Below are 20,233 nucleotides of genomic sequence, written 5' to 3' on the forward strand. Positions count from 1 at the left end.
ATATCCCATTTGTCTGGACTGGTCTGACATGGATGATAAGAAATGTATAATTACAGCTAGATAGACACAAACCAGAGAATGGGTTCATACCTTTTTGATGGTATAGATAAATACAAGCATTAGGCGTGGGTAGTCTTTAATGGGACTTAATACCAAGAAGACCTGGAAGTAATCTGTAAAAGCATTTTGGCAGTAGGTCTATCTGGTCTCTGATCTATTGTTTGAGATATCCTTTGAGATCTGTCATGCCAAAGGACATAAAAATAGAAGATGTCTTAGTAATCTAAAAGTGAACTGGGCCACCTTAAAGTATATTTATTTATTATTTATTTATAGATTTTTCTATACCGGGGTACGTAAATAACATCACCTCGGTTTACATTCAAACAGTAATTCAGCATTGCGCTTTACAATTTAACATGGTAACTGAAGAAATACAATACAGTATATAACTATGTATTAAAAGAATATAAGCAATATATGAGAGATTGTGGCGGATAGGAAGAGTAGTTGAGGATACAGATCATTGATAGTAGGCTTTTTTAAATAGCCAGGTTTTAAGGTTTTGTTTAAATTTTTTGTGACAGAGTTCCTGGTGTAATTCAGAGGGCATGGTGTTCCATATAGTTGATCCAGCAATGATGAAAGATCGTTCTTTTGTACTAGAGAGTTTAGTCAGATTGGGTGCTGGGATATTTAGTTTGGCTAAATTCTGGAATCTCGTTGGGCGGGAAGACATTTTGAATTGCAGTTGATCTGTGAACCAGAGCATTTCTCTGTTTTGAATGGCTTTGTGTATCAGCGACATAGATTTATAAATTATCCTGTAAGCCACGGGTAGCCAGTGCAAAGACTGAAGAGCTGGAGTGATGTGATCATGGCGGCTTGTGTCAGTGATAATGCGGGCAGCTGCATTTTGCAGCATTTGCAAAGGTTGAATGGTGGCTTTAGGTAGACCCAGTAACAGAGCATTGCAGTAATCAATTGTTATATATTTTTTTTCTACTGGCTGTCCACCTCTGCTGGGAAATTGGACAGAAAGATTCACTAAAATGGCTTTTCTAACAATAGGTCTTTCTCTGGTTTGTCCCATGGCAGCAGAATGCCAACTGCCAAATGAAGGGCCATACTGCCATCCAGTCACACACTCTTTTGACTAAATCCAGGTAAGAGACTTATTCACAGAGGTACCTGATCAGCATAATTGGTTAGGTTATTAGGATTGTCCAAAAGGACCACAGAATCATTTTTAGATTCTCCTCCAAATCGGGCACTAAAAAAGATTTACAGATCTCTCCAACATCAGAAACTACTAATACAAGACATCCTTTATCCTTGATGGCATATGCCATCAAATATGTTTTACCACAAGAAAAAGTCAAGGATTTTATACTCAACATTTCCATATGTCCAAAAAAGGCTGAAGAGTTAAACTATCTAGCACATACGAGACTGAACCTGTTTTTTTTATCAAGGAGAAATTTATCAGATCTATATATCTCACTCTTTAGCTCATGAATCAAACAGATAGTCTGGGCTTTGTAGAGCTCAAAGTGAGTTTTACCCTTGCAGCCCAACAGAACCTATCTCATTTTATTTTATTTTATTTTTTGAGAAGCACATTACCAGTGTAATATTTTACCTTTTAATTTTGCATTAGAATAATTTATTACTAAAAATTTAGTTGTAGTTGTGGTATATCTCTAAAGATCAGGAGTTTATATATTTTTCTACTTCGAAAATAGGCTGATCATGATACCTCTCAGGCAATTCTGTAAGCTTGTCCACTAATGTTCCTGATTACAAAGACCCTTGCAAGATTCAGGAGAAATAAGAGTTTAATGATCAACATCACCCCACTAGGCCATGGATCATAAGCCAGGTTCTTATCCATCTGATGAGACTCCTCACATTTGTTAGCTCAACAGCATGACCTAAAAATGCATATTTTTAATGGCACAAAGCTTATGTATAACTCAAGGCCTTATCAAAGCTGATGTTCCATATGTGTCAAACGTTTTTACCAAAGATGTTATTGGAATTGAACCTTAACCAGTTAATTGTTCTTGCATTTTTTCTTTACTCACACACTTATAGGGGAGAACCAGCAATTCACAATGTAGATTGTAAGTCAACACACATTTCATTTGTTTGACAAACATCTCACCCTACTCTCCTCCTCTCGGCTCGATACAGTAAGGCCGCAGTAAAAACAGTGCGGCAGTGTCAGGCGCACCCTTCCTCCCCGCACGCACAGTTCTCTTCACTAACTCCCCGATACTCTCCTCTAATCGCATGCAAATGCATGCCGCGGCTGTGAAGCGTTAGGGAAGGGTTATGCCCGCGCAACCCATTTTACTGTATAGGCGCTGTAACAGCGCCTATACAGTAACCTGGGTGCGCTGGTACCTGTCATTTCAAATGACATTGGAAATGACAGGCACCAGGAAGTGTAAAAAAGTTTAAAAAGTGTAAAAAGTGTAAAAAACAAAAAACCTGTGTGTTATATAAAAAAATAAAACAATTTTAAATACCTGTCGGAGGGCCGTGGGTCCAGGCGGCCGGTGGGCGGCGGGCAGCCATCAGCGGCATCCGGTAGTCCCTTCTCCCTTCCTCCCTCCCTCCCCTGCCTGGATGAGCGCCAAAATCGCACGGGCGGGGCGGCAGCGGGGGGGCGGCAGCAGGATCCGGGAGCGGCGGGTAGGCAGCAGCGGGGTTCGGGGGGGCAGCGGCAGCGGGGTCCGGGGGGGCAGCGGCAGCAGGATCCAGGGGTGGCAGCGAGATCCGGGGAGCGAGTAGCGGCAGCGTGTTCGATCGGGCAGGCAGGTAGGTGGCAAAATAAAGATGGCCGCCTGCACGGGAAAATCGTGCAATTGGCCGCTGAAGGACGTGACGTCACACCCCGTGACGCCAAACGTCGTGACGTCACGTCTTCAGCGGCCAATTGCACGATTTCCCCGTGCAGGCGGCCATCTTTATTTTGCCACCTACCTGCCTGCCCGATCGAACACGCTGCCGCTACTCGCTCCCCGGATCTCGCTGCCGCCCCTGGATCCTGCTGCCGCTGCCCCCCCGGACCCCGCTGCCGCTGCCCCCCCCCGGACCCCGCTGCTGCCTACCCGCCGCTCCCGGATCCTGCTGCCGCCCCCCCGCTGCCGACCCGCCCGTGCGATTTTGGCGCTCATCCAGGCAGGGGAGGGAGGGAGGAAGGGAGAAGGGACTACCGGATGCCGCTGATGGCTGCCCGCCGCCCACCGGCCGCCTGGACCCACGGCCCTCCGACAGGTATTTAAAATTGTTTTATTTTTTTATATAACACACAGGTTTTTTGTTTTTAACACTTTTTACACTTACCATAGCAGGCCCGAGCCTTGCTACTTTTTCGTTTGTTTTTTTTTTGCTTCGGGAGGAGGGGACCGGACGGGGCTGCAGGAGACCGGACGGGACCAGGGCGGGTAAGCAATGTTTTTACACTGCACTACACTACACTAACTCCTACTAGGGGGAGGCGGTAAACTAGCAGGTTAAGGCCGCGGCAGAACAGCGGGTTACGGAGGAGATAATATCAGCGCCCGTTACAGTATCGCAGGGGAATAGCTAATTCCTTCATTATACAGCTTTTTCGTTCATTTACATGCTGGGTGCGGAAAGGGTTTAGGAAAGGGTTTAGGAAGCGCTAAGGACGCGTGAAACTGGAGACTGTATCGCTGGATGGCCTTACTCGTCTGTATTGTGCGCTCCCAGCACGTTACAGACCGGGAATCTTTAACTCAACGTTACTGTATCGACCTGTCTGTTAGGAAAGGTATCAGAGCTTTTGTGTATGTGGCTATTCTAAAGGAATGGTTTCACATGAAAGCATGCATAAAATGATTAATGTAGAAAACTTGTGTAACCTTGTAATATATATATGGCACTGGTTTCTTGTAGTTTATTACTTCAGGGTTAACCAGACTATACAAGGTTAAGGCTGTAGAGACCTGCAGTTCAACTGATAGCCCAGCACCAATAATGAAGTTAAACACTGCGTTAACATATAACAGCATTAAACTTTATTGAATAAGTAGCATTCTTAATCATTCTGCTCACTCTGAAAAACATATGCAAACTGCAGTAGCTTAGACATGAAATACTGCTCAAAGATTTAAACTGGTGACAATTCAGCAGCTATCTCCACTCTTTACACAGTCTGCATTTATTTCAAAGTCCCAGCTTGTGTCCTACTGTGAAGCCCTTTGAATGCTGAAGGGCGGGAGATGATGTCAGCGCTTCTTTTTGATCCTAATGGCTGAACACTTATTGCCAAGGGAACCCTCAGTCTCTGGCAATTCAAATTACCCATCCTTCACAGCATGGATCCTTAATTAAAACTAACAATTTTCTTTTAGTTTCAGGGCAAAGCAGAGAACTGCCTCCATCTTGCTCAGGAAGTATTGATCTGTTTACACATGCCCCAAACTGACCCCAGCTCTGCTGTGAGTTTGCAGCCCTTAAAGGGACAGCACCCAATTGGTAGTTCTTCAGTGTTATTTTACTAAAGTGGGTTACATGGTCCCCTCTTAAAACCTGATGTCCCTGACAGGTACTTAAGCCCACAGCTTATATATTAATTCTGTTTGTTTGCTCAATTACTCCTGCATCATATTATTTAATAGTTGCATAGCTGTACATACTTCAAGTGGGTCCTCTGAGTAAGGTCGTCTTATCATGCTGTGAGAATATACCCCTTTGGGCAATTGCACTTCAAAACCATCAAATCTGCTAGGCAATTTTCTCGCTCTCCACAGTCTTTGGGGTTGTGGTGGTAACTCAACTTTATCTACTGATTCGTTTAAAGTCCTTTCCCCTTCCAAAGTGGATGTACACTGTTCCTCATCAACTGCACTGTCCCAGTCAAATGAGTTATCATTGTTGCTGGTATGATAGGTTCCTTAGGGTCTCCTCCCATTGATTCTGGATGAAACTCCTTTGCATTAGGATTTAGTTCTCCACTTAGCCGAGTTTCACCAGTACATGTACTCCCTTCCATTTCTACTGGATCTGGATTTCCGCTCTCCATGATGTAGTCATCCTTACTATCATCAGCTTCATCCCTCTGCCTTATCCCCAGTTGCTTGTTGATACTGGATGATTCATGCATGATATTGCTCTCTTCCCTTCCAGAAATGAATCCACAGGGCAGTGGCATAGCCAGAATTGATTTTTTGGGTGGGCACAAGGTTAACATGGATGGGCTGTAGGCATGCAGGTCTACTAGTTGTTTTTTTTACTGATAAATAATGCCATATATTGCACCCTAGAATGGCTTTCTAAGTAATTTGCAACAGCCATTATGCATCATGTATGAAACTTTAAAATATTTTACTTCAATTATTTCTAGCACTTACCAGCATTAAAAATTCCTTATTAATCAGAATTTATTTTATATTTATTACAGTTTATAAATGCACAAGTATAGAAAACAATCAGATCCAATCATGTAATAAAACAAAAATTAATGTATTCTTTCATGAACCATCTTTGCAGAAAACCAGAAATCTTCATAAATACAATAAAATATAATTAATCATCAGAACAGGTGCAGCACAGAGCTAGGGCAATTCACATTACAACTAACATGAAAAAAAATTCAAATTCTGGTGTCACCTCAGCAAAAAATAACCCTCCACTGCCATTTTGTGAAGTAGCACAAACTCTTGCAAAGAACGAGGCATCTAGAACCTTGCCATACAGTCACAGCACTGACTCTCAGGATTCAAATAACAGCAACCTTATGAAAAAGCAGCAATGCAAATACTACACAGGCCCTAGAACATTAATACATCACCTACGGGAATAACAGAACAAGCTGGACTACTACTACAGAGAAACTACACACTAGCAGAAATACTGCATTTCTGTCACACACAGGAAAAACTGAGACTGACCCTTACCTAATATAGAAATAAGAGACTATAAATTAGAAACAGAAACATGCAGATAAAACCAAAATAGAAAGCCTGAGAAACTAAAATTTCTGAACAGTGGAATATTTAAGAAAGAGCAAAATACAAAAATATAAGAAATACACATTCCCAAAGATGACATATTTAAATTGCTCATAATAATAAGGCTAAAGTACAACAGTTTATCAACAAAACAAATCACAGTGAATTACGGTTTTTTTATATCATTAAGTAGACCTCATACATAGGCGTAAATGTGAATGCTATTCAGCATAACGTTTTACACCAGTAGTATAATCATGGGTCAGTAATGATTTTATATGCTTAGTGAGTCCAAAGTGAAAAGAATTCAAAGTTGATGTAGCATGTTGTGCTCCGGGTGTGGATCCTTGGGCCGACCGGCAATATGGGACGGTCGGAAGGCAGACACACACAGTGCGGGATGGATCTTCACCTGGAAACCCGTGACCCCACCAGAGGAGCTGTTAGGGCCCGGGTCGCTAGGACTTAGGTGGCTTCGCCCTGGAAGTCCGAGGTCCCCCCAGGAGGAGCCCGTAGGGACCCGGACCGCTGGGACTTAGGAGAGTCACTGGCGTGAGGGAAAACCGAGGACGGACAGAAGTCTGGACTGGTAGCTGAAGACAGGAACGAGGAGGTGTGCCGGAGTCTGGGTATGCAGCAAGTAGTGGCTCCAAGAAGCGAGCCAGAGTCGAGGCAGGCAGTGAACAGGCAGAGACGTGAAACAAACCAGGATCAAGGCAGGCAGCAGGCAGGCAGAATCGTGAGACAAACCAGGATCAAGGCAGGCAGCAGGCAGGCAGAATCGTGAGACAAACCAGGATCAAGGCAGGCAGCAGGCAGGCAGAATCGTGAGACAAACCAGGATCAAGACACGCAGGATAGCAGCAACTAACTCTCTCCAAGGAGTGACCACGTTGCAAGGCAAAGCAAAGAAGAAAGCTGCGGGTTTAAATCCCCCTCCGGGGCTGACGTCAGAAGGAGGGCGGATCGGCACATCCGGGTGCTGGGAGCTCAAAAGGACAGCCCTCGCGCGCGCGCATTCCCCCGCAGGGGGCGGAGCTATCCTCGGGCTTGCCGGCGTCCCCACGAGGAGGACGCCGCTGCCATGCGGCCAGGCCGGCCCGGAATCGCGCGGCTCGCGGCGCAGGGAGGAGACCCACGGGGAAGGTAAGAGCCCTGGTCGCTGCGTAAGCGACTGGGGTCGCAACAGTACCCCCTTTCTTACGGCCCCTCCTCAGGGGACCCGGCTTACCGGGATTGTCCTGATGGAAGCGAGCTAACAGCGATTTGTCCAGAATGTTCCGAGCTGGCTCCCAGGAATCCTCTTCAGGACCGCAACCCTCCCATGCCAACAGGTATTCCCAGCGACGAGCCCGGAAACGAACATCTAGTACTTCGCGTACCTGATAGGTAGGTTCTTCATTAGAGGGGGATGATACAGCATCAGTCGAGGGTTGATGGAAACGGGAGAGTACCACTGGCTTCAGTAGAGAGACATGGAACACGTTGTGGACACGTAAAGAAGAGGGTAGACGGAGTCTATAAGAGACCAACCCTATGCGTTCAGCGATAGTGAAAGGGCCACAGTATCTTGATGCCAATTTCTTGGAGCAACCTGGCAAATGGAGGTTTCTGGTGCTTAGCCATACCTTAGTACCGGGTAAGAATATGGGTGCTGGTCGACGGTGGCGATTGGCATATTTCTGCATCTTTTCGGCTGAGGAAGTGAGTCGGCGTTGGACCGACCTCCATAGATGATGAATGTGTTGGGCCACCGTTAGTGCTGCCGGTGAAGGCACGGTAACAGGAATGGGCACCGGAGGTTTCAGGTGGCGACCGAAAACGGTCTGGAAAGGTGATTGTCCTGTTATCGAGTGGGTGTGGTTGTTGTAGGCAAACTCGGCCCAGGGAAGGAGGGACACCCAATTGTCTCCTCTTTCGGAGACAAAACTTCGAAGGAACGTCTTCAAGGACTTATTCATGCGTTCGGTCTGCCCATTGCTTTGTGGGTGGAAGGCTGTAGATAGGTTCAACTGTATCCCAAATTTCCGGCAGATGGCCCGCCAAAATCGAGCCGTGAACTGTGGGCCCCGATCAGAAACGATACTTTGCGGAAGTCCATGAGCCCTGAAGATATGCTGTGTGAACAGGTGGGCTAACTCTGGTGCTGATGGCAACTTGGGTAATGGTACGAGATGAACCATTTTGGAGAAGCGGTCTACTGTTACCCATATCACCGTATTGCCCTTGGAAGGGGGTAAATCCACCACAAAATCAGTGGCGATATGGGTCCAGGGTTCCGTGGGAATGGGAAGAGGCTGCAGAAGCCCCCATGGGCGACCGTTCAGAGGTTTCTGCCGGGCGCAAACTGGGCAAGAATCCACGTACAGGCGTACATCCTGGCGCACCTTAGGCCACCAGTAATAGCGGTTGAGAAGATTGAGGGTCCTCTCCCTACCGGCGTGACCACCAGAGAGGGAATCATGAGCCCAGGCAAGAACTCTTTTGCGGTCCCTGCGAGAGACTACAACACGTTCAACAGAGGATACGATAGTATTGGCTAACTGGACCTTGGCTGGATCGATAATATACTGAGGGATCTCCTCCTTCTCCTCCGGAATATCATTCCTCGAGAGGGCGTCCGCCCAGACGTTCTTCGCGGCAGGTCGATACTTGAGGAGAAAGTCAAACCGACTGAAAAACAGCGACCAACGTGCTTGTCTGGGGTTCAGCCGCTGGGCTTGGTTCAGGAATTCCAAATTCTTGTGATCGGTGTAGACCGTCACAGGATGAGTCGCCCCCTCCAACCATTGCCTCCACTCTTCTAGTGCCAACTTGATTGCCAATAGCTCCTTGTCGCCAATCCCATAGTTGTTTTCGGCGGAAGTGAATTTCTTAGAAAAATAGGAGCAAGGGAACAAATGGCCAGAAGAGGACTTTTGTGAGAGGACCGCCCCTACCGCAACACTAGAGGCATCTACCTCCACGAAGAATGGCTGAGTGGGATCCGGATGTCGCAAACAGGTGTCATGGAGGAAAGCCTCCTTTAAGTCCTCAAAAGCTTTGCAAGCCTCGGAAGGCCAGATTCGAGTGTCCGCACCCTTCTTGGTTAGGGTGGTGAGAGGTGCCACCAGCTGGGAATACCGTGGAATAAAGTGGCGGTAGAAATTTGCAAAGCCCAAAAAACGTTGCAAAGCCTTCAGGCCCACCGGCCGGGGCCAATTTCGGATGGCAGATACTTTGCTGGGATCCATGCGAAAACCAGTTGCAGAAACGATATACCCTAAAAAGGGCAAGGAATTCTGCTCAAAGAGACATTTTTCTAATTTCGCATATAACCGATGATCCCGCAGAATCTGGAGTACCTGTCGAACATGCCTTCGGTGAGAGGCTAGATCCGAGGAGTAGATAAGAACGTCATCTAAATATACTATAACGCATGATTGTAGGAAGTCCCGGAGGATCTCATTCATTAAGTGCTGGAACACTGCAGGAGCATTGCATAGGCCAAATGGCATCACTAAGTATTCGTAATGTCCATCCCGGGTGTTGAAAGCGGTCTTCCATTCATCCCCGGGACGGATACGAACCAAATTGTAGGCCCCTCGCAAGTCCAGCTTCGTGAATACTTGTGCCCCCTGGAGTTTGTCCAACAGCTCCGGGATTAACGGCAGTGGGTAGCGATTTTTCTTGGTTATGGCATTAAGTCCACGATAGTCTATACAGGGCCGCAAAGACCCATCTTTCTTAGCCACAAAAAAGAAACCCGCTCCTGCGGGCGACTTAGAGGGGCGAATAAACCCCTTGGCGAGATTCTCCGAAATGTACTCAGACATGGCTCGGGTTTCAGGCTGAGAAAGTGGGTATACTCTCCCACGGGGGGGAGTGGAGCCAGGAAGCAAGTCAATCGCGCAATCAAATGGACGATGCTGTGGAAGCAACTCCGCTTTTTCCTTAGAGAACACATCAGCAAAATCCTGGTAGGGAAACGGAAGCTGAAGCCTGACATCAGTCTGCGCCAGAGGCGTTTGCGGACCCCTCCAGGGCTGGATGCAAGAATGGGAGCAGTGTGCACCCCAACGGACAATCTGGAAATCGTCCCATCGAATCTCCGGGGAATGTAGTTGGAGCCAGGGTAACCCCAGGACCACGGGATATACCGATTTCTCCAAAACCAGGAACGAAATCCTCTCAGTGTGAAGCAGACCAGTCTGAAGGATGATGGGCTTGGTACTAGTAGTTATACTGCCGGCGAGCGGTGTACCCTGAATGGAGGTGACCCGTAAGGGAGGTTCCTGACGCTGCGTGGAGAGCTGAAGGTGTCGTACCAAATCCTGAGTGATAAAGTTCCCTCCTGCGCCGGAATCTATGAGGGCCTTTGTGTTGAAAGAACCCCCCGGATATTTGAGGGTTACGGGTACGGTACAATGAGGAGTTGCATTCAGACAACCTAGGGGAACCTCCTCACTTACCCCTAGGTGCGGGAGTTTCCCGGACGCTCCTTGCATTGGGCCAGGAAATGGCCTTTACCTCCGCAGTATAAACATAAACGCAAGTCTCGGCGGCGTTGCCTCTCCTCGGGGGTCAGAGCGGATCTTCCTAGGTGCATAGGCTCTTCCTGAGAAGACTCTGCTGAGGAGCCGGTGGTCCGAGATCCGGAGTTCGAAGATCTAGCGGTAGCTGACGGTACGGGGACCAGACGGCGAGGGAAGCGCCCTTCCTTCGCTCATTGCTGCAGGCGTCGGTCGATGCGCCCAGCCACGTTAATAAGTGAGTTCAGGTCCTCTGGAAGGTCCCGAGCTGCAAGCTCGTCCTTTATTCTAGCCGCCAGGCCTTCAAGAAAAACCCCGCGAAGGGCGTTATCGGCCCAACCCACTTCTTGGGCAAGGGTGCGGAACTCCAGAGCGTAGTCGGCTAGGGTTCGTGTCCCCTGCCGAAGCTGGAGTAGTTCAGAAGTTGCGGAGGCCTGACGTGCTGGTTCATCGAATGCTGCTCGAAATTCCTCCACGAACAAACTCAGATCACTCAGGGCGGGATCATTCTTATCCCACATGGGAGACGCCCAGTTTAAGGCTCGACCATCAAGTAATGAAAAGATGTAAGCCACCTTGATTCCATCTGAGGGAAACTGATTGGGTAGCAGGGCGAACCGTACAAAACACTGATTCAGGAAGCCCGCACAAGCCTTAGAGTCCCCAGCAAAACGTGTGGGAGCTGGAAGCTGCGTGGGAGTATGAAGCGTCACCACTGGGGCAGGTATGGCTACCGGAACCAGTGCCGCGGGCTCAACGTCCATACGGGTAGCCAATCGTTCCACGGTGGCCGCCAGGGTGTCCAGTACCTGTTGTTGTTGAACCAAACGTTGAGCCAGTCCGGGAATGGCCTGTAGACCAGCTAGGTCTGCCGGATCCATGGCCTTGCAAACTGTTGTGCTCCGGGTGTGGATCCTTGGGCCGACCGGCAATATGGGACGGTCGGAAGGCAGACACACACAGTGCGGGATGGATCTTCACCTGGAAACCCGTGACCCCACCAGAGGAGCTGTTAGGGCCCGGGTCGCTAGGACTTAGGTGGCTTCGCCCTGGAAGTCCGAGGTCCCCCCAGGAGGAGCCCGTAGGGACCCGGACCGCTGGGACTTAGGAGAGTCACTGGCGTGAGGGAAAACCGAGGACGGACAGAAGTCTGGACTGGTAGCTGAAGACAGGAACGAGGAGGTGTGCCGGAGTCTGGGTATGCAGCAAGTAGTGGCTCCAAGAAGCGAGCCAGAGTCGAGGCAGGCAGTGAACAGGCAGAGACGTGAAACAAACCAGGATCAAGGCAGGCAGCAGGCAGGCAGAATCGTGAGACAAACCAGGATCAAGGCAGGCAGCAGGCAGGCAGAATCGTGAGACAAACCAGGATCAAGGCAGGCAGCAGGCAGGCAGAATCGTGAGACAAACCAGGATCAAGACACGCAGGATAGCAGCAACTAACTCTCTCCAAGGAGTGACCACGTTGCAAGGCAAAGCAAAGAAGAAAGCTGCGGGTTTAAATCCCCCTCCGGGGCTGACGTCAGAAGGAGGGCGGATCGGCACATCCGGGTGCTGGGAGCTCAAAAGGACAGCCCTCGCGCGCGCGCATTCCCCCGCAGGGGGCGGAGCTATCCTCGGGCTTGCCGGCGTCCCCACGAGGAGGACGCCGCTGCCATGCGGCCAGGCCGGCCCGGAATCGCGCGGCTCGCGGCGCAGGGAGGAGACCCGCGGGGAAGGTAAGAGCCCTGGTCGCTGCGTAAGCGACTGGGGTCGCAACATAGCATGACATTTCTCATTGTATTCATTGTTCCAGAATTTCTTAATGCATCATAGTAATGACAACATTCAATTTCTTAAGATAATGTAGGAATGTGAGGGAAACGCATTATTTCCATGTTGGTGAAAATGCCACGAAAATCATCTCACATACATTCGGCTCCTTGATGAAGGTGGACGCCGAAACACCATCCATGTCGGGCTAGTACAACTTGAGCCTTGTAACATCTTTAACTCTCAGGCGTTTCTTCACATGCAAAAAAAGCTAAGTAGCTACATTATCTTACGAAATTGAATGTTGTCAATACTATGATGAGTTAAGAAATTCTGCAACAATGAATACAATGGAAAATGTCATGCTACATCAACTTTGAATTCTTTTCACTTTGGACTCATTAAGCATATAAAATCATTACTGACCCATGATTATACTACTGGGGATTTTAACGCGTTACGTGATCCTGTTTGGCTTGAGGCAGGAGTACCCCTGATCCTGTTTGGCTTGAGGCAGGAGTACCCCTGCCTCAAGCCCGCCTAGTAAAGGACTCCGTGCCCTAGAAAATACTTTACATTTAATTGACTCCTGGAGAACCTTACATCCCTGTGAGAAAGATTTCACTCATGTAGCTAGGGCGCATGCAACCCAGTCGCGCATAGATTACTTCTTGGTTAGTGCTTCCACCGGCCCTTAAGTCAGGGCCGGTGGAAGCACTAGGCGAACTAGGCGATCGCCTAGGGCGCCTAGCATTAGGGGGCGCCGAGCCGCTGGTAGCCGATAAGAAGGCTCATAGGGCCGCCGAAGATCGGCAGGGCCGTGGAGGACCTCACGTCACCACGGCCTGAAAAAAAAGGTCGCTCTAAGCCTGCAAATACTCCTCCTTCCTGCCCCCGCGGCCCCGGAAGAAAAATGTTGCCGGAGCCACGCGGGCAGGAAGGGGCAGGAGCATCAGCTGCGTGCCGGAAGAGGAGCATCAGCCGCGTGCCAGAAGGAAGACGAGCATCAGCCACGTGTCGGAAGGAGGAGGAGCATCAGCCACGTGCAGAAGAGGAGCAGCGCTTACGGGCCGCTGCGAATCCCACATTGCGGGCGGCCCGAGAAGACCAGGGCCGCTGCAGAGCCCATCCTGCGGCGACCCGCGAAGAGGAGGCCCAGAGGTGAGAGAGAGGCTGAGGGGGTGTGTGTGTGCGCGTGTATGAGATGAGTTGAGTTGAGTTTGTGTGTGAGAGTGAGTTGAGAGACTGTGTGTGGGAGTGAGGACCTGAATGTTTGCAGAGACAGCATGTGAGAGCCTCTGTGTGTGTGTGAGTGTGTGAGAGAGAGACAGCATGTGACAGTGAGAGCCTATGCTTGAGCAAGACAGCTTGTGGGAGTGAGAGAGAGCCTTTGTGTGTGAGAGTCAGACAGCATGTGCCAGTGAGAGACTGTGTGTATGAATGATTGTATGAGAGAGAGCATGTGTGTGTGTGAGAGAGAGAAAGCATGTGAGAATGAGAACCTGACTGTGATTTTGAGGGAAGAAGACAGATGGAGAGAAAAGAAATAGAAAAAAAGACAATATAAAAGGAATTGGCAAAAAAAATAAGAAAGGAAAGGTGGAAAAAAAATCCTGTGACCAACCGATTAGAAAACTAAGATCAGACAGCAAAGTAAAAAAAAAAAATTACTTTTTACTGATTGGCACATGTAATCTTTGGAAATGTGCAAGAGTAGCACTTTCTCTATGCACAATGTAGGAGATCAGCATGGAGGAAGTGGAAGCCCACGGCAGAGAGGAGGCAGCAAAATGGGCTTCAGTGCCAGTAGCAGCAATCACCAATCAGTGCCTCCCCAATAGCCACGCAGCAGCAGTGACAGTGGCAGCAGAGGAATGAGAGAGGCTCTGAGGTTGCTGGCAAAAGAAAGAGAAGGGGTCTGCCTTTAATGTGTGCATGTGTATGAATGGGAGACTGCCTGGGGGTGTATGTGTGTGTGAATGCATGGGTGCCTGCCTGAGGGTGTGTCTGTGTATGAGAATGAATTGGTGCCTGTCTGGGGGTCTGTGTGTGTGAGAATGAATGTGTGCATGCCTGGGGGATGGTGAGGGTGTGGTGTGAAAATGAATGAGAGCCTGCCCGGGGGTCAGTGTGAGAATGATTGGGAGCTTGCCTGGGTGTGTGTGTTTGTGTGTATGTGAGGAAGCCAGTGAGAGTGAGAGCATGAGTGTGTATGAGAAAATCCAGGGGTGTAAGAGTGTGTGGGGGGGGGAGTGTGTGTTGGGGAGAGAGTGTCTTACACCTGAGAGTGTGTCAGTGTCTGTGAGAGCGAGAGGTTATGGTGGGTATAAGAGCATGAATGTGTATGTATGTGACAGTGTATGTGTGAGAGAGAATGGACATGTGAGTATGTGTGAGAGAGAGAGGAAAACCTCCTAATCCTCGACAATATCAGGGTGACTGGAAATCAAGAGCTTCCATGCATGGACAGCAGGGGCTTTTTAAAATCCTTATTAGTTTTAATTATTGGGTGTTATTTGATATATGTGCTGTTTTGAAATATTTTATTGGTGTTTGGGAAATTGTAAAAAATGTATATGATTTTAATTAATAGAAATTCTATTTATCAGTAGTTTTAAAATATTATTTTATTAGTATGGTTTTACTATTATAACTGATGCTTATGTTTCTTGATTTTATTGTTTTATGAGGAATGGTGGTTCTGTTTTTCCATTATTAATACACAGAGTCTGGCTTCTTGGGGTTTCCATTTCAGTTTTTTCTAATTTGTGCTCCTTTATTTTGTATTCTGTATTTGGTGAGGGTCTGTCTCTGCTCTGTGTGTGTGACCATGATGAGAGATTCTGCTAGCATAGGGATCTATAGCAATCTGGTTTGTTTTGTTTCCTCAGTAGGTGGTGTATTGGTATTCTAGGACGCAGTATAATATTTACCCTTGCTTTTTCACAGGTAGGGTTATTGTTGTTTGAGTCCTTGGTGTTATTACTGTTATGTTACGATGGGATTTCAGTATAGATTTTGAGTGTCTTTTTTGCGAGGTTTTGTGTTAGTTCACAATGTGCCTGGCAGTGGAAGGTGTTTGTGCTGCTGTTACTGTGAGGTGACCCCAGAATTTGAAAATATCTTTTACTATGATGAGCTGTAAGGGAAACATCCAAGCTCCATTGTTTGGGGGGATTTCAGTGGATGCACAGAGTTACAGAACTGGAGGTGCAGGATTTATATTGACAGTCTGTCCCTTCCTATAAATTCCAGACTTCACTCTCATAGCCATAAAGAATTAGTTGAATGAGGCTATCAAATAATTATATAGTGTGAAACTGGCCAGCTTTTTAAAATTATGCAGAAGACCCTTTGGACTTTATTAACACTTTTTTTTATAACCAATTTTAAAGCATTTCTTCATCACACCCACCTATAGAGGTGGGTGTGATGAAGAAATGTCATTTTGGCTTCCCCCCCAAATTCTTCTGTTTAGAGACGCCACTGATTTTTTGTGACCTTAAACATTAGTACAAGAAGGATTAAGGGGGGGTGGGGGTGCTGGAGAGGCACACAAATGCATTGGCCCCTGGGCACCGGAGACCCTTGGTGCACCACTGGGTGCGAGTCATATGGGGCCGCAAGCGATGGCAAAGAGGAGTGGAGATTTGGCAGGCCGCAAGCAGTGCCCAACCTGCTCGCGACCCAGAAAACCACACAGTCAGCGGGCGTGATCGAGAATGAGGTAGGAATCGGGGCCAAGACCGGAGGGTGGCGGCGCAACGGGGGGGGGGGGGGGGGGGGCGCAAGGGAGAAGGCTCGCCTAGGGCGCCAAATCCCCTTGCACCGGCCCTGGGTTAAGTGACTTGTCCAAGATGACAAGGAGCTTCAGTGGGAAACGTAGGATACGAACTCTGGCTTCACTGGTTCTCAGTGCGGTGCTCTACTAGATGGCTGAATTTAGAACCAGTGAAACAGAGTTTTGAAAGGTACATGGGTCCTTTCCTCAGGACCATTGCTGTAGTTGCAAGACTTGGAACCGTGGCCTCTTAAAGTAGCATAAAACTCCCCAAGTAGTTGTGAATGAAGGCTCACGGCACCTGAATCCCAGCATTAGTTCAGGTATAGCTGGATGAAAAAGGAGAGAAACTTTTAGGCCCTTAAAAAGAATAGCTTGGGGCAGAAAAAAAAATACTCCAAACCATAATTTTACATTATAAGGGACTCTGTGGCCTCCAGCAACAAGTCAGAAATTCAACCTGCCAAAATGTTGAAATACAGTTAAAATATCTAAAAGCAGAGTGAAACACTGAAAACACAATGGGCCGGATTTTAAATGCCCTGCACACGTAAATCCGGCCGGATTTACGCGCGCAGGGCCCTCGCGCGCCGGCGCACCTATTTTGTATAGGCTGCCGGCGCGCGCACAGCCCCAGGACGCGCATAAGTCCCGGGGCTTCGTAAAAGGGGCGGGGAGGGAGCGTGTCCGGGGGCGGGACCGGGGTCAGGGGGCGGTTCGGGGTGGGATCGGGGGACGTGGTGCCGGCCCGGGGGCATGGTCGAGGCCTCTGGACCAGCCCCTGGGTCGGGTGATGGCACGCCAGCAGTCTGCTGGCGCGCGCAGATTGACGCCTGCTTTCAGCAGGGCCAGGGGGTGGGTTAGGTAGGGGAAGGGAGGGGAAGGTGGGGGGAGGAAGGAAAGTTCCCTCCGAGACCGTTCCGATTTCGGAGCGGCCTTGGAGGGAACAGGCAACGCGCGCCGGGCTCGGCGCGCGCAGGTTGCACAAATGTGCACCCCCTTGCGTGCGCCGACCCCGGATTTTATAAGATACGCGCGGCTACGCACGTATCTTATAAAATCCAGCGCACTTTTTTCGCGCCTGGTGCGCGAACAAAAGTACGCCCTCATGCAAATTTATAAAATCTACCTCTTAGGCAGTAATGGCAATTTTGCTGCATGTTCATGTGATCTAGTGGATAAACCAAAATGTTTCACTTCTCCATTGCATTCTGTGAAATGATTGACTGTATTGAAAATCGTCTGATAAGTCACTAATACAGCTAGGAGAAGAAACCATGGAGGTCTTGTTCAGGTCTTGAGTTTCTACTCCTAGCTGTATCCACAAATCCTTTCTTGTTTCATTGGAGAGTTTTTATTGTATTTTGTTGTTGTGAATCCTAATCTGTAATTTCAGTTGCTATACTCAGTGATTTCCATAGTGAAATATTCACTCATGGGAAAAAGTTAAAATGAGAACGTTCTGTACTTTACATCACTCATGAAGGCCATTTTTAGAAGTGCCATGTTGACTAGCATTGATTCATACTCTGTTTAGTGATACACACTACCATCTGCTTGAGCACTTAGAATTGCTAAGAAAATCAGATAGACATTTGGCTACTTGTCCTTTTGAAGAGAGAAATAAATTTACAAAAATGTCTTAAAAATGCAAACCTACTAAGCTTGTGACAGCTTATCGTGATCTTAACAGAATGTTTCTTCCTTCTTCTTCACAGAGGAACAAGATGAAAAGCAAGCACAATGAACTAGTGAAACTCAACAGCAGTCATTGATGTTGTATGGCAACTTTCTAAGTGAAGGGAGAGGACAGCACCAAGCGGTGATCAATGTAGGAGGGTGGAGGATAAGGGGGCTCCTTGCTTTGATTATTTACAATTCTCGATTTGCATTTTGTTCTGTAAATCTGTTAAGAGTTTTTCCCTTATTTTGATTGTGGTGTCCAGGTTTTATGAATCTTTTGTACTGTCCTCTATAGTTACTGCCACATTTTTTTGAGACAAACTTTAGGCTTAATTTCTTACTGCAGGTTTTGTTTTGCTTTTTTTCTAGCCTCAGATTATAGCTTTTGAGGCATTTTACTTACAACTTATTATTCCAGTGTATTTCATGGAACAGAATTTATTTTTTCCAGTGTAATTTGAGGATTTATTTTATTCATGGAAGACTAAGTGCCAGAGTTGGAAATAATTGCAGTTGCTAATCTTTTGGGGGGGAAAAAAGATTATGGAGGTTGCTGTAAAGTTAGTGTTAGGCAATAGTATTCAATTTGTCCTGGCTGTTTTGTTACTGCGGAATGTGCTTAACATTATAAAGTCTGTACTGTTGGCACATTAGGATTAAAACATGTTAAAAATGTGTATCTATGAGTACGTAGTAGCACACAGTTGAATGTAACTTTAAGCAGCATTTCAACATTGGAAGCCAAAAAGTCATCTACACTGTATATGCAAATGCTTAGCCACAGATCTATAGCTCCATTGTAAAAGGTTACATGCCCTTTACAGATAAAAAAAAATAACTTTTATCCTAAAAGTAATTTCTTCCATAATTTAAAAAGTAGTACATGCCAGAAACTGATTCTCTCTTCCTTTGTGATTTGCTGTTCGTTGTTGAGAAATGTCTGTGAATTGAACTTTGATAGATCCCAGCAATGTATTAAAGGCCAGCTAGGCAGATGGGCCCAAAATGATAGTAGGTATTAACTGTCCAATTAAAAGGTTTTCTCACTAAAAAGTAGCTAGTATGATACTCGCTCAGTTGAACATTTCAAGATATTATCAACCAAAGGTTGACTACTGAAATGCTACTTTGATAGACCTTACTATGCATGAGTGTGTTGTTACCCAGAAATATAAGATATCTCTTCACACACATCAGAGTATTTCTCATAAAGAAGTTTAGTAAGTCTAATTCAACAAGAAGAATATTTAAAGTATTAATGACTTGATCTTTGGAAAATGAGATCAGACAAGTGTGGCAAGACTCAATTTTGTGGCATGATCATATGGTCTTATTTTCTAAGGAGGTATTTCATTTATTGAGATTTTTTTTTAATCTAACAAATAATTCCTTCCTAATTGTAAATGTGGCTATGGAAAAAAAAAAGTTTTCAAGTCATTTATGCAGGTAAATAATGTTTATCTGTGTAAGTTTGCTGGCTGAAAATTGCCCTCCCTCAATATTGGGTTCCACAAGATGAGTTCTTTTAGCCTCATTGAGGGAAGGCATTATGTTTGGGAGGGATTGGAAAATGCATACAGTTGTCTTTTCAACTCTGCATGTATGATTTTCCATATAAAACCTGCCTTCTCAAAGAGCAGGTGCAAAAGTGCATGGGCATTTTATGTTCACAGGTTTCAAAAGGAAACTATAGTAGGTGTGTACTTTTTTTTTGAAAGTCGGTGCAAAGTCTATGGGTGAAAAGGACCTGAAGACTTTGTACCAAAGAGGATAGTTTGAAAACTGCTCCCTTCAGTTATTTGCTTTCCTGAACCGACTTCAGATCACATTAAGATGGTGTTGTTCAAACAGCACTTCTCTCAACACTAACTCCTTATGATTTTTATACCTCAAGAGTCAACATACTATATCATGGATGCAATTAACAGTTATTTGGTTAAGAAAAAACAACCTTATGTCACGTATTCTATCCAGTTAGGGTAATTAGAAAGGAACGTCTGTTGGTAAATTAGTGTTTTATGCACACTAATGGTCTATTTACAAATATCCCACCCAATGCATGGATAAACTTATGCAAGTAGGTCGGTGTTCATGCGTTTAAGTTTTCACAGATCCGAGCAGAGGCTTTCCTGGAAGCAGAAGAATTGGGGAAGGGATCTGGACGTATGTGCATACTTTGGGATTTTATAATGCACACATACAAAAGTTCACAAAAAATGTGTGATTTAGCTGGGTGTAACTTGTGCAGATTGTGGTGGGATATATTTCAAAGCAGATTTATGTATATATTCCTCTTTGAAAATGGATGTAATTGAAGCATGCATTTGCTGTTTGCTTTATGTGGGCTGTTACAGTATTACTCCCAAAATAATCAAGCATCCCATTTTTATTCATAACCTTATTTTCCCAAAAAAAAAAAAACCATTACCTTGTCCCTTTTCTTGGAATCTGTAATAAATCTCTGTAAGGCAGAAAAAAATGCAAAGGATGCCAAAAGTAAAGGTACATAATAATACAGTCTC

At 46.6% G+C, this 20,233-nt stretch overlaps 1 protein-coding gene across 4 annotated transcripts in view; it reads left to right on the forward strand.

The window, feature by feature from the left end:
* The window catches only part of MACROD2 (mono-ADP ribosylhydrolase 2), a 2,649,380-nt gene extending 2,629,769 nt beyond the window's left edge, over nt 1-19,611 (forward strand). For 3 of the 4 annotated variants that reach the window (XM_029593573.1, XM_029593571.1, XM_029593574.1), the window contains 2 exons: nt 1,072-1,166; nt 17,747-19,611. In XM_029593573.1, coding sequence (XP_029449433.1) covers nt 1,072-1,160 — 89 coding nt within the window. In that variant the 3' untranslated portion in view covers nt 1,161-1,166; nt 17,747-19,611. The remainder of the gene's footprint in view (nt 1-1,071; nt 1,167-17,746) is intronic. The other variant, XM_029593572.1, reaches the window with a different exon arrangement.
* The last annotated feature ends 622 nt before the right edge of the window (nt 19,612-20,233 follow it).

Source organism: Rhinatrema bivittatum, chromosome 3, assembly GCF_901001135.1.
Source record: "Rhinatrema bivittatum chromosome 3, aRhiBiv1.1, whole genome shotgun sequence".
Lineage (NCBI taxonomy): Eukaryota > Metazoa > Chordata > Amphibia > Gymnophiona > Rhinatrematidae > Rhinatrema > Rhinatrema bivittatum.